Raw genomic sequence first — 13,019 nt, forward strand, 5'->3', positions numbered from 1 at the left:
CGGGGCCGGGCAGTCGGCGCTAGGTTGCGGTGGTGGTGGGTGTCGCCGGTGGTGTACAGGTCCATCACCCGCATCTGTTGAATTCAGCGAACAGACGATACCAGCACACTTAAAAACACAGAAGGTAAAGTGCACATTTTCCTGCTTCAATGTGTTTCGATGGGTGTAGGCGTTCGTCGTTTGTATGGCAAAAGGTGATAAGTGTTTTGAAGACGGAGCTTCCGGCCTTGACACGCGATGCTCACAGGTTCCCAGGAGTGCGGAAATTAGAACATTAGGTGGACTGAATGCTCAATTTTTGGAGAACTCAACCTCAGCCCTGGGAACAGAGACTGAAAGGAAATGAGTGAAGCTGGTGCTTGGCCATTCAATGTAGGATTGAGATCTTGTGGCTACCATAAGCTGTTGAACTACCCCACCGCTCACTGGGCGTGTCATTTTGTCTCGGTTGCTTTTCATGACCAGGCAATTTTGTTTCATATGATATGCTGTATGCCAATTCCTTGCCCCTCTGTTTTTCATAGATTGTATTGTCATTGGTACCCATTTGATATTCAGTACCTCACCTTTTTTACAATGTATAGCTCTGGAGTTGAGCAATTTAACCATCATTGTATGTGCAATAATGGAAAATAATGGATATTTGAATCAGTTTGGAACCAAGTAATGGGTCAGTAAGCTAGAGCTGATGCCATAAAATGACTGCTGATATAATTTTTTATGTTTTAATATGCTTTGCTTGTTTCCAGGACCAGTATGTCTGCCAAGGGAATATGTGAGGCCACTGGGAAGGACATCTTGAACAGACACCTGGCTGGTGTAGCTGGTGTACAGCCATGCAGGTTTGCTGCTGTGGGGCCTGACACTGACTGGGATGCCCTGCTGAAACAGCATCCATGGCTGGCCACTGAGGTTTGTAAAACTCAGGTTATCTGCTGTTTTTATAGATCTTTTTATCAAGATGATCCTCCTTTTTGTACAGACAATCACCATATTGATCTTTCTGTTTATTGGATTTGCAATATATATATATATATATATATATATATATATATATATATATATATATATATATATATATATATGTATATAATATATAAATATATATATACATATTTATATATTTATATATGTATGCATGTATGCTTAAATATATAATTTTCTTGTTGGCTGGAGCATACTTTACTTACTTTACTGACTTTCTGTCCCAGCCTACTTTCACTGCATTCCCATTTGCAGAAGCTGGTGGCCAAGCCAGACCAGATGATCAAGCGGCGTGGAAAGCTGGGCCTGATCAAGGTTGGCACAGACTTCGCCGGCGCCAAAGCGTGGATCCAGGAGAAGGCGGCTGCTGACACTCAGGTGGGCGTGCCGACCGGGGCCAGTGCCGGGCCATGGCTGGGTGGATGCTATGGAAAACTCATGACATGTGTAACTGCATTAAATCCGGACATCCATATTTTGTTTGTCATCATGTGGTGCTTTTTTCAATTGCTAGAAATTTGCATTAGCTATCCTCCCAGAAATCAACTATACCTTCCCAGTTTTTCAGAGATATTGCGTCGCACGTAATAGTGAAGAATGATGACACGTTTGCGCAGCAGTGCGCAAAAACCTCAAGTAATGGTGGAAAGGTTATCAACGCATACACACTGTCCACGTGTTGCATCGCCATCATATTCTTAAGCTATCCAGTAATGCTAGTCAACAACCCTTCTGCACTTAATGGTGAATTCTAACATCTGTCGTATTATCGTAGCATGTCTGTCCCGATATGGACACAGATAGACCGGCTGTTCGATGTATCTATGCGTATATCTATGACTATATATATATATATATATATATATATATATATATATATATATATATATATATATATTCGATTCAGCGGGTCAGCGCCTATGAAGCTCGGGTGACGGTCCCGGTTTCGTTGTGGCTTCCAGAGTGGGCAGGGCTTCCCAGACCGTTCTGATTATGTCTGCGGCGTGCCCCTCATCTGGCGGCTTCTTGGATTTGGTGCGTTGCTCATTCATTAGCCCACGTGCAGGGGCAGGTCAACAAACCAATTGCAGTAACTTCTAAGTCCTCGCCAAGTCATTATTCGCGGAGAGTGTTTATACAAATTATGGAATGATCCCCGCACTAACAAGAGATGATCGTGTATCTTCCGCCATTGTTGGCTGCGCGTGACAAGTCAGGACAAGGGGCCTGAGCTGGCCAGATGGCCGCGCGTGACGAGTCAGGACGAGGCGCCTGTGCTGGCGAGATGGCTGCGCGTGACGAGTCAGGACAAGGGGCCTGAGCTCTCCAGACGTCAAGACATCGGCTTCGTCTGGGCCTGAAAGGGATTTCATCGTGGCTCGACTGCTCCCTGCAGCGGCTATTCGACGCTGCGTGTGGTCGGCGACAGCGTTGCGGTGTCGGGCGGTCCTGCGCCGCTGGCTGGGACAGCTGCTGTTTCCGTCCTGAAGTCCGGACTCCGCGCATGGATTCCAGGCACGGCCGGTCCTGACTATCGAGTTCTGGCTACGGAGTCGATGCGACGACTCCCTACCAAATGAAGTGGCTGTTGACTCGACCCTGACGTCGAGTACCGCACCTCGCCACCTGGAACATTTGGCTAACAACGGCGGGGCCCGAGACTTGTCACCGGATTGGCTTCAGAATGACTGGCCTGAAGGGTCACGACGCTCAGTGACCTCAGATGGCGAGCGCGTCGACAAACCCCACAAATGCTCTCGCCGAAACACCCGGGCGAGCGCGCCATCCACCCGTCCTGGGCCGACCCGTCCAGAGCCGAGGTCTGGCGGACGCTGGGTGGGCCGGCGACTGGCACGCGGCGGCGGCGGCGGCGGCGGCGGCGGCGGCCGTGTATTGATCGCCAACCCGCCGGCTGGCCCGTCGATCGCCGCCGCCGCCGCCGCCGCCGCCGCCGCCGCCGCCGTCGGCAGACCGTCCAGCTGGCAGCGGTCCCCACGCGGCGCCGCACATCCTCCGGTCACGCGCCTCGGGCATGTCGCCGGTGTCGAGGCGGCCTTCTGATGAAGTCGGGTCGGGTGGGGTCGACCGCGGGCGGGCTATCCGTGCGCCCAGGCGACTGAACTGGGAGTGTGCGATCCTGCTACCCAGTCCGACAGTTCGTGTCTCCCGGCACGTTAAATGCCAAGAGGGGAAGGGGGGGGGGGGGGTCTCGGATGTTTGTACCACAAGGGTTGGCTCATCAGTCGACATAGGCAAAGATCACCACTTTGTACTTTGCAATGCGGGACATTCCCTCACATACTCATTCCCTCACATACTCGTTCCATCTGTAACACATACCCATTCCCTCTGTAACAGAACGCACAGCGTTGCTCAAAATCGTCGTTTCCCACTTGGGAGGGGGAACGCGCAGGTAAAAGCGAGAGCCCTCTCCGTACAGTGGGCGCGTGGTAATGCGGCATGCCTCGGCGTCGGGCAGCACGGTACCCAGCCTGGGCGTCTCCGGTAGTGGTCTCCTGCTTTGCTGGACGTCTGGCAGCACGGTCCCCAGCCTGGGCGTCTCCGGTAGTGGTCTCCTGCTCTGCTGGACGTCCGGCAGCACGGTACCCAGCCTGGGCGTCTCCGGTAGTGGTCTCCTGCTCTGCTGGACGTCCGGCAGCAGGGTACCCAGCCTGGGCGTCTCCGGTAGTGGTCTCCGTTAGTAGTCTCCTGCTCTGCTGGACGTCCGGCAGCAGGGTACCCAGCCTGGGCGTCTCCGGTAGTGGTCTCCTGCTCTGCTGGACGTCCGGCAGCACGGTACCCAGCCTGGGCGTCTCCGGTAGTGGTCTCCTGCTCTCCTGGACGTCCGACGGCGCGGTACCCGGCCTGGGCGTCTCCGGTAGTGGTCTCCGTTAGTGGTCTCCTGCTCTGCTGGGCGCAGCCCGCTTGCTCCGCGCTAGACCTTAATGGCGTGATAACGATGGCTGGCCCGTCGCCAGACGCCGCGCCGCGTGCTACGTGCCCCGCATAGGCGGCGACGAAGTGTGCTGCCCACGCGGCGCATGAGTTTCGGAGGTAATGGGTGTGTAATGGTAATAGAGATAATGGAGAGTGTATACATTCTGCTTGCGTTCAGTAAGATTGTAATGCAGTCTTCGATGTTCTGCTCTCGCCCAAATCCTCACGTGTGAACTAGGCCGATGGCCGGTTGACATGCCACCAGTAAAATACTATGTCCCGTCTCCCCACCGTTAGCGGTGGGCTGCCATTGAACACGTTCGAATCGTGCTTGGATCTCGTGCAAGCAAACCCGCCAGATGCTAGCAGGACGCTGATGAAAGCCGCCGCCCGTTCACGCTCGCCACGTGGCGGCGTCGCCGTGTGTTGACGGCAAGATACGGAGATCAGAAACCTTTTACTGCCGACCGATACGGCACCAGATTACGGACCGCGCCGCCGCCCGGCCTCCGGAGGAGACGGAGGCCCTGGCGTGAGGCTGCACTCAGCTCATTCGGCTCGCCCGGTCTGCCCGTCGCCGGTCACCTGTCGACGCGGTCAGCAGTTGCTGGCGGGTGCCGACCGCCACCCGACGGCAGAAAAAACGCCGCCGTGGCCGTTGGCGCGTTTTCGCCGGTTTTTGCCGGACAGATCGGGCTGACTGCGCGGTGACCGTGCCCGCGGCGGTTTTTTCGGACGTCACCAGGCCGCCGGCCAGGCGCCGGGGTGGGGCGACGGCAGAAAAACGCCCCGTCGCCGGCCACCCTGGCCGTCTGTTACCGGGCGGCGCAGCAGGGCGGGGGGGGGGGGGGGGCACTGCCTCGCGTGACCACTCCCAGCACCGGCGGAGACCACCGCTGACTGTCACGTGATGCCTTCTCCAGGCGGCTTTGGTTATTTTCGGCGGGCACATGACTCGGAGACAGCGGTCGCAGAGACAGCGCTGTCTCCATGGGCCGCGATTGCGGTCAGCGGCAGCACGCCTCCTTGCCGCGCGCGCAGCTGGCTCCGACTCGTGTCGTTTGCGACGGACTGGCAACTGACCGACTGGCTGGAGGCACAGCCAGTTCGCCAAAGCTGACAAGAGGACGGTACTGACGCTGGACGCGCAGGACGCGCTCCGCCCGGAGCGTGTGGCTGGCCAGGCGGCTGTGTCTGGCGGGACCCAGCAGGTCCGGCAGGTCGCAGGACGCGCTCCGTCCGGCGCGGGTCGCTGGTCAGGCGGCTGTGTCTGGCGGGACTCAGCAGGTCCGGCAGGTCGCAGGACGCCGCACAGACCGCTGGCGCTAGAACTCTGGCGCCTGGCTGCACCACAGTGCCGCGCCGCACCCGTGTAAGCCGCGACGCGCGCTGACGCAGAGCGCTGAGTCGCGGCGCGCCGGGAGTCCATCGGCGCCCTTCCGTGTGCGTGCGGCGCCAGGCGCTGCACGGCCGGCCATCCCGTCCTGTGCGGGCTGTCCGAGAGGCGCGCCGCCGCCCTCCGCCCCGTTACCGGCCCGCTCCCTTTCGCGGACGCTGGGCAGACGAGAGGCCGGGCGGCTCAATTACGCGCGCTTCCCAGAACGGCTTCAGTGGCGGCAGGGCGCCTCCAGGGACGTCGGCGCCACGGCCGCCAGTCAGCGTGGCCACGGCCGGCCGGCTGCAGCGCCGTCAGCTGCCGAGAGGGCGGGGCTCGGCATTGATCAGCCACGGCCGCGCAGAGCCCGCCCCCCGGCACCAGGGTACCCGCCTCCGCCGGCGTCCGTCCGGCGGACCGCGTCTCGACCGGCCGGCAGTGGGTTACGTCAGATGTCCTGCGAGCGGCGGCCGCCACGGGGTCCGGCCGGCTTGGCCGGCACCAGCCCCCCCCCCCCCCCCCCGGCTCGGACCGCCTCGGCCGGCCGGAGCCGCGCGATGCACGTGGCTTCATGATGATCCGGACTGATACGTCTGTGGTGGAGCCTAGTCGCTGAGCCGGGTCCGGGGCACTCTCTCTGTCTCGGTCAGTCAGGGTCATGCCGGCTTGTCAGGGACGCTTCCGGTCAGTCAGGGACATCAGCTGGGTGGGATCCGTGTGGACGCCCCCGGTTAGTCAGCCCCCCCCCCCCCTCTCCCATGGCGCTCAGTGGGCCTGGGAGATCCTCAGCCCATATATGACGTCAGCGCCAGGGCCTCAAGCACCCATGACACTCAGAGGGCCTGGGAGATCCTCAGCCCATATATGACGTCAGGGCCAGGGCCTCAAGCACTCATGGCACTCAGTGGGCCTGGGAGATCCTCAGCCCATATATGACGTCAGCGCCAGGACCTCAAGCACTCATGGCACTCAGTGGGCCTGGGAAATCCTCAGCCCATATATGGCGTCAGGGCCAGGGCCTCAAGCACTCATAGCACTCAGTGGGCCTGGGAGATCCTCAGCCCATATATGACGTCAGCGCCAGGACCTCAAGCACTCATGGCACTCAGTGGGCCTGGGAAATCCTCAGCCCATATATGGCGTCAGGGCCTCAAGCACTCATGGCACTCAGTGGACCTGGGAGATCCTCAGCCCATATGTGAGGTCAGCGTCAGGGCCTCAAGCACTCATGACACTCAGTGGGCCTGGGAGATCCTCAGCCCATATGTGAGGTCAGCGCCAGGGCCTCAAGCACTCATGGCACTCAGTGGGCCTGGGAGATCCCCAGCCCATATGTAAGGTCGGCGCCAGGGCCTCAAGCACTCATGGCACTCAGTGGGCCTGGAAGATCCCCAGCCCATATGTAAGGTCAGCCTGTTGGGACGTCACGCCAGTCAGGGATGCCTTCCTGCAAACAGGAACACTCAGGCATGTAGTCTCATCCAGCCGCTCAGGGACACCCTTAATTGGTAAGAGACTCCCTCCACCAGTCACTATACACCAGAGCGAGTCATAAATGCACTATCGGCTGCCTGCCGTTGTCAGTAGAGCTGTAGGTGGACCGTAGGGGCTGTAGTTTTATTTCCGGCTGCGGTCATTCCAGTCACCTCCCTCCCCCGCCCCAGCTCCTTCTTCGCCGTTCTCCTAACATGGAAAGGAACGGAATGGAGGTAGCGTGAACGGTCGGAATGGAGGTAGCACATGGAGGCATCGGTCCTCCGTACGTACGGACGGTCGGAATGGTGATCGAACATGGAGGCATCGGTCCTCCGTACGAACAGACGGTCGGAGTGGTGGTCGAGCATGGAGGTATCGGTCCTCCGTACGTAAGAACGGTTGGAGTGGTGGTCGAACATGGAGGCATCGGTCCTCCGTACGAACGGACGGTCGGAATGGTGGTCGAACATGGAGGTATCGGCCCTCCGTACGTACGAACGGTCGAAATGGTGGTCGAACATGGAGGTATCGGTCCTCCGCACAAACGAACGGTCGGAATGGTGGTCGAGCATGGAGGTAGCGGTCCTCCATACGTACGAACGGTCGGAATGGTGGTCGAACATGGGGGTTTTGGTCCTCCGTACGAACGGACGGTCGGCGCCGCTCACGCAACGTTCCGGCCGGAGTCGGTGGTGACTGGCGGACCATGTGATGAGCTGCATGTCGGGTGACAGCCATCGAAAGTAGCTGAGCTCATGCTCACAGGCGTAATGCGAGGCGTAAAGAGCACTACGGAAGGGTGGCAGGATCATCCACCCACGGTAATGCCATTGGCGGCAACATCCAGTAGAATTCCGCCAACGATGACTCGTAGCTGCACTGGTTTCCATAGATCCCGGCGCCTCGGTGACCGTCGTCGCCGCAATATTTTCGTGCATGCACTGCATCAGAGGCATCAAACGCCTAACGCGTAGACCGCAGCGGGCGCTGGCAGTCGTCTGTGGTCGTTCAGGTCACAGCCAGCGCATCGGAGTGTGCAAGCACAGTCCGCGCCTCTATGCATGTTGTTTGTGGCCGGACGGCGGTGCTGCCTGCGTGCCATAGACCCGGTGGCACGCGGGGGGTTATGCCGGGCAGCCGGACATGGCACGCGGTCCGCGTTCTCGGCCGCCGGCCGTCCCTCCGCGGCTGCTCCGGTTGGACCGCGTGCTACTTTTCGGTAGGTGCCGTTGGCTGCGACTGAGATGGTGTGTACTGACGAAGTGGAGGGGCTGAGCGGCCGAGCTCTGCTGCAGGCTCGGAGTGGACGGGTTAGGCCGGCCCGGCTTTGAATGCGACTGAGATGGTATGTACTGACGAAATGAAGGGGCTGAGTGGCTGGGCTCTGCTGCCGGCTCGGAGTGGCCAGGTTCGGCCGGGCCCGGCTGCGTCAGCTGTTTGTAGCCGCGCAGTCGGCCAGTGTGCCAGTAAGCCATGGCCACCGCCCATGAGCACCGCGCCCTCCGCCCGGCGGGACGGCCGGCTGTCAGCCGACGGAGCTCGCCGACACGGGAGGGGGCGGCTCGGATGGGTCAGCCCGGCCACACCGTCCCGGTGCCCGGTCGCACCGATCTGGCGCCGACCTAGCCGGCCCGGCGCGGTCCGCCGCGGCCCGGCTCGGCGGCACCGTTAGCCGGCCGGTCGTTCGGCTCCGCCGGCGGGCGACTGCTGGCTGGCCGGCCCGCACGCGCCGCGCCCGTGCGGTTCCACCGGCCCGGGCCGGGTAATGGGCACGCGCAGTCGCTATGTACGGACAGAAGTGCCGGCCGCCGGCCGACGGCCAGCGGCCGACGCACCCTGCGTAGTCAGACTCGAGACATGAACTGGGCTCGGGTCGGCAGCGACCGTGGGACGGAGAGGGCGGGGCAGGGTGGCGGCAAACTCCTCGATGGGTGTACGGCGGGGTACGATGCCGACGCGAAACGGACCGTGTCGCCGGCTGACACCAGTGACATGGGCTCAGATAGGCTCAAAAGCAGGCTCGGGGCACTGGTGGAGAGCGATTCGGTAGAAGCATCGGGCGCTTCAGCCGGCGCGAGAAATCTCTCAAAGCTGTCGATGAAGCCATGGGTTGCACATGGGATGGCTTGTTGGCGCCGCCCTGCCGCGCCCGACTCTCGGCCGAGTCGCCACGGGGCCGGCTCTGCCGGACGGCGGCGTGGGACGCTTTCCCGGCCTAGGTTTCCCTGTATTGGGCAACGCGGCCGGCTGGGCCAGCGCGGCCGTGGTGTCGCTGCCGCCACAGATGGCGGTCACTGACGCCGGTCCGGTCCAGCCCGGTCCTGTACAGCCGTCGTTCACCGCGGTGTGCGAGGTACAGCCTATGCAGTACACCGTCGGGCTGCTCCTCGGCCGGCGCTATGTTTGGTAGTCCCGAAATTTGCGTGAGCAATTAATTAATGCTAATTGAACTAGGTAATAAGCGACTTACTCTTAATTTAAAGCCATGGGGATCATTCATTGTTTGTATATTGGGAATGGCAGCCTTCCAGACATAAATGCTTTTTTGTTTTAAACCACGAAGTTTTTAGACGTCTGAGCAGAAGCGCTCGCTGAGCTGATGCTTGCACCATCTCTTAGCATAGCTCTGACCGCGCGAGCTCTGAGCCTCAGGTGAATGACCTCCTCTGGGGCGACTCTGGGGGAGCGTGGGCGCCCCTCTCCAAAGCCGGGGAAGAGCTTCAACCTATCCATTAGGCTGTCCTGTAGCTGTGGTGTATCCTTGACCCTGCTCTGTGATTATTCACCTGCACTAATTTGGCATATCATTGGCATAAGCACACTGATGATACATTTGTGATATAAATCTGGTGGCACGCACATGGTGCAGCAGCTGGGACAATCGCCGGCCCTCGCCGTCCACCCTCAGCGGCACTCTCCGCTAGGACAGTGGTGTTTCGGCAGTACGCCATCAGTGCGCAGGTCCAAGGGAAGGTCCATGTAAACGATCGTTAGCAATGGCCTGAACGCTAAGTCATGGGCTTGCCTCCGTAGAAATGTCTAACTGTGGTCTGGACTGTTTGTAGCGATCTTATCAGTTTGCGGTGTCATGCAAGCGTAAGCGATGGGAAATGTTTGTTGTTCTGCGAGGCTTTACATTCTTCCCGTTCGCATGGAGTACTTGAATGGCTGCTCTCGCCCTTTATTGTAACTCTCCAACAAGCACCCATCGGTGAGCGGTTATGGCAATGGACGTTACCTGACGAGCCCCCCCCCCCGCCCCCCCCCCCCCAATCACCGAACACTTGTTCGCCCTAAGCACCGAAAGTGGGTACACATGGCGGTGGCACCTGCTAAATGACCTCTCACGGGCGCTTCGCCGGCCGCCGCAGCTGTTGGCTAACTGCTCCACGTGAGCAGCGTCGGTGGGATCGGTGGTGGTCAGGCGCGGTGTCGGGTCAGAGCAGCGCTATGACATCCACCGACATTACAGCGGCCTATTCTGAGCAACGTCGGCAGCGAATGAACAGCGAACCTACCGCGAATGAACAGCGAACCCACCGCGAATGAACAGCGGCGCGGCTCACCGTTCGCGTGCGGCGTGCGACCCTAACCCTGGACAATGATATCGACCGCAGCCGCTCAGTGGGAGCGAAAGTCCCGCCCTGAGGTCATCGGGTGCAGGGGTTCAGAATGGAAGCCGACACCCGCCGGCCTTTTGTATCGATAGTGACGTTGCTAGTCTACGTGTGGTCTGCCACTGCAGGGACCCGTTTGTTTGTGACTGTCAGTGAGCCCACAGAGCCGTCCATTCTCCCGACTCGAGCTGTCGGCCGGCGGGAGCGCCGGGACGGGCAGCGGTCTTAATGGCGCCCGGCCTGACGGGCCGGTCGCCGCTCCGCCCGACCGGTCGCCTGTCCATGCCATGCTCTGTGTAACCGGTTTGGCCGGGGCGACCGTTCAAACCGGCCGGAACTTTCGTCCACCGCCCTCTGACCGGCGGCCCGTCCCTCTCTCTCTTGCTCGTCAGATTGGAAAGGCGGTGGGCAAACTGCGCACTTTCATCATCGAGCCGTTCGTCGAGCACAGCCAGGTACGTGCTCCCCCCCCCCCCCCCAACGAGGCCCTCAGCTCACACGGGGTGTGGCTGGTCGGTAGTCGTGGCTCGTCGAATATAAACCCACCTTCGTGCGCGCACAAAGTGCCTTGGGGTCTCTGCAATGCTTTGCCATAACAAAATCACCTGCGCACGGTGTTACTTAATTTCTTGCTTACATCGCACGGAACCAGCGCAGTTTTGCGATCACCCAAGACAACTCGAGTGCATTTCAGCCGTACGTAGAATAGTGGTCAAGGTCTGTCGCGTTAACGGCCCACCTAGCGCCGCCCTGCCGCGGTGACTGCGGCCGCTGTGTACGGCTGCGCTGACGCCCGCCGCCAATTTCCAGGATGAAGAGATGTACGTCTGCATCTACTCGCACCGGCACGCCGACTCCTATCCTGTTCTATCACCAGGTGAGGCCGGGGCCGGCGGCCGCCGCCGACCCGTCTGCCGTTGCGCCGTCCCCAGCGAGGGGCTGGGCTTTCGCGGCGAATCACGTGCCCTGTGTCGGAGTTCACGACAGGATTGAGCTCATGCGGCGGGAGCATGTCCCAGCTGTGAGCTTGCACAGCTCGGGCTGACTGAAGGAGTGACTTTCATAGCTGATCACCGGAGATAGCCGTATGTTAGATCTTAGCCACACCCCCCCCCCCCCCCCGCCCTGACGTTTCCCCCCCGGCGTTATCACCGTGACATCTGACCGTCTTCCGTGGGAGTGAAGGGGCGTCACGATCCTCCATTCGGACTGGCAGGCTGAGGGTTTCGAACTGACGTATTGCAGCGTGTGAGCAGGCTTGGGGCGTGATGCGAGTGGACGGGCGGTGTGGCGTGGATAGCTTCCTCTCTTTGGACACTGACCACCGTTGTGGCGTGGAAGGCGCTGCCACCGCTGTGGCTGTGGGACGGCACTGACACCGTGTGGCGTGGGAGGCACTGACACCGCGTGGCGTGGGAGGCACTGACACCGTTTGGCGTGGGAGGCACTGAGACCGTGTGGCGTGGGAAACACTGAATAGATGACGTGGGGAGACGTGCTCGCTGACCTTGTGAGCTGACCTGTGAGCAGACCTGTGACCTGTGAACTGACTGTGTTGACCTGTGCACCGCAGGGGGGCGTCGAGATCGGCGATGTCGACGCCAAGGCGCTCAAACTGGACGTGCCGATCGACGGGTTCCCCTCGATGGAGGACATCAACTCTAAGCTGCTCACGCACGTGCCCGCCAACAAGAAGGCGTAAGTTTCTCTGCATTCTGCGTACGTTCGTCTTCGGGCGGCATTGGGAGGCAGCGTATCGTCCTCCGCCTGCTATTGTTTTGCGATCGCGTGCGGACCTTCCTCGACCGCACAGTTGATGAGATGCGTGGGCCGCCCCAGCCGCCCAGTGCATCCTGGGCACCTGTGATTTGCAGTCTTTTCCTGGAACTTGTCAAGCCCGTTCAACTCCTGCGCAGCCGCGTCTGTGACCGCGTACCGTCTGTCGCCGCAGGATGCTGGCGAAGTTCGTGGACGCGCTGTACCGGCAATACGTGGAGCTGTACTTCACCTACCTCGAGATCAATCCGCTGGTCGTCAAGCAGGACAGCATCTTCGTGCTTGACCTGGCCGCGAAGCTGGACGCCACGGCGGAGTACATCTGCCGCTCCAAGTGGGGTGTGTATTGCCGAGGAGTTCTCGTCGTCATGGCGGCGCTGGGCATGGCGTGGTTGAAGTTAAGTTGCCGTGCCTCTGAACCTCACCCCTCCGCACCTGATCTGACCTGATCAGTGTCGGCCGTCGCCAGGTGACGTGGAGCACCCGACGCCGTCTGGATGTGATCTGACCTGACCTAACCTTACCTGATCAGTGTCGGCCGTCGCCAGGTGACGTGGAGTACCCGACGCCGTTCGGCCGCGAGCAGTATCCGGCCGAGGCGTACATCGCCGACCTGGACAGCAAGTCGGGCTCGTCGCTCAAGGTCGGTGTTCGGGCGACCATAGCTCCGGTCTATACAGCCCGCCATCCAGCTCCGAACAGCCAGCCGTCCACTGTCACCCGGACCAGACCAGTACCCCTGACGGTCCTCCGTGCCTCTGACTGTACCCCTCAGTCTGACCGTCCCCCATACCCTGTGACTGTGTCAGTAACCCTGACCCCGTCCTGCGCTGCTGACGGCCGCCCCGCTGATA

At 60.3% G+C, this 13,019-nt stretch overlaps 1 protein-coding gene across 1 annotated transcript in view; it reads left to right on the forward strand.

The window, feature by feature from the left end:
* The window catches only part of ATPCL (ATP-citrate synthase), a 28,290-nt gene continuing 15,271 nt past the window's right edge, over positions 1-13,019 (forward strand). Inside the window, 9 exon segments of the mRNA XM_037219339.1 lie at positions 1-124; positions 750-912; positions 1,240-1,362; positions 10,782-10,844; positions 11,200-11,247; positions 11,249-11,266; positions 11,963-12,087; positions 12,341-12,504; positions 12,714-12,808. Of these exon segments, the coding sequence (XP_037075234.1) occupies positions 757-912; positions 1,240-1,362; positions 10,782-10,844; positions 11,200-11,247; positions 11,249-11,266; positions 11,963-12,087; positions 12,341-12,504; positions 12,714-12,808 (792 nt within the window). The 5' untranslated portion in view covers positions 1-124; positions 750-756.

The sequence above is a fragment of the Pollicipes pollicipes genome, unplaced genomic scaffold (assembly GCF_011947565.3).
Source record: "Pollicipes pollicipes isolate AB1234 unplaced genomic scaffold, Ppol_2.1 Scaffold_4295;HRSCAF=5057_pilon_pilon_pilon, whole genome shotgun sequence".
Lineage (NCBI taxonomy): Eukaryota > Metazoa > Arthropoda > Thecostraca > Pollicipedomorpha > Pollicipedidae > Pollicipes > Pollicipes pollicipes.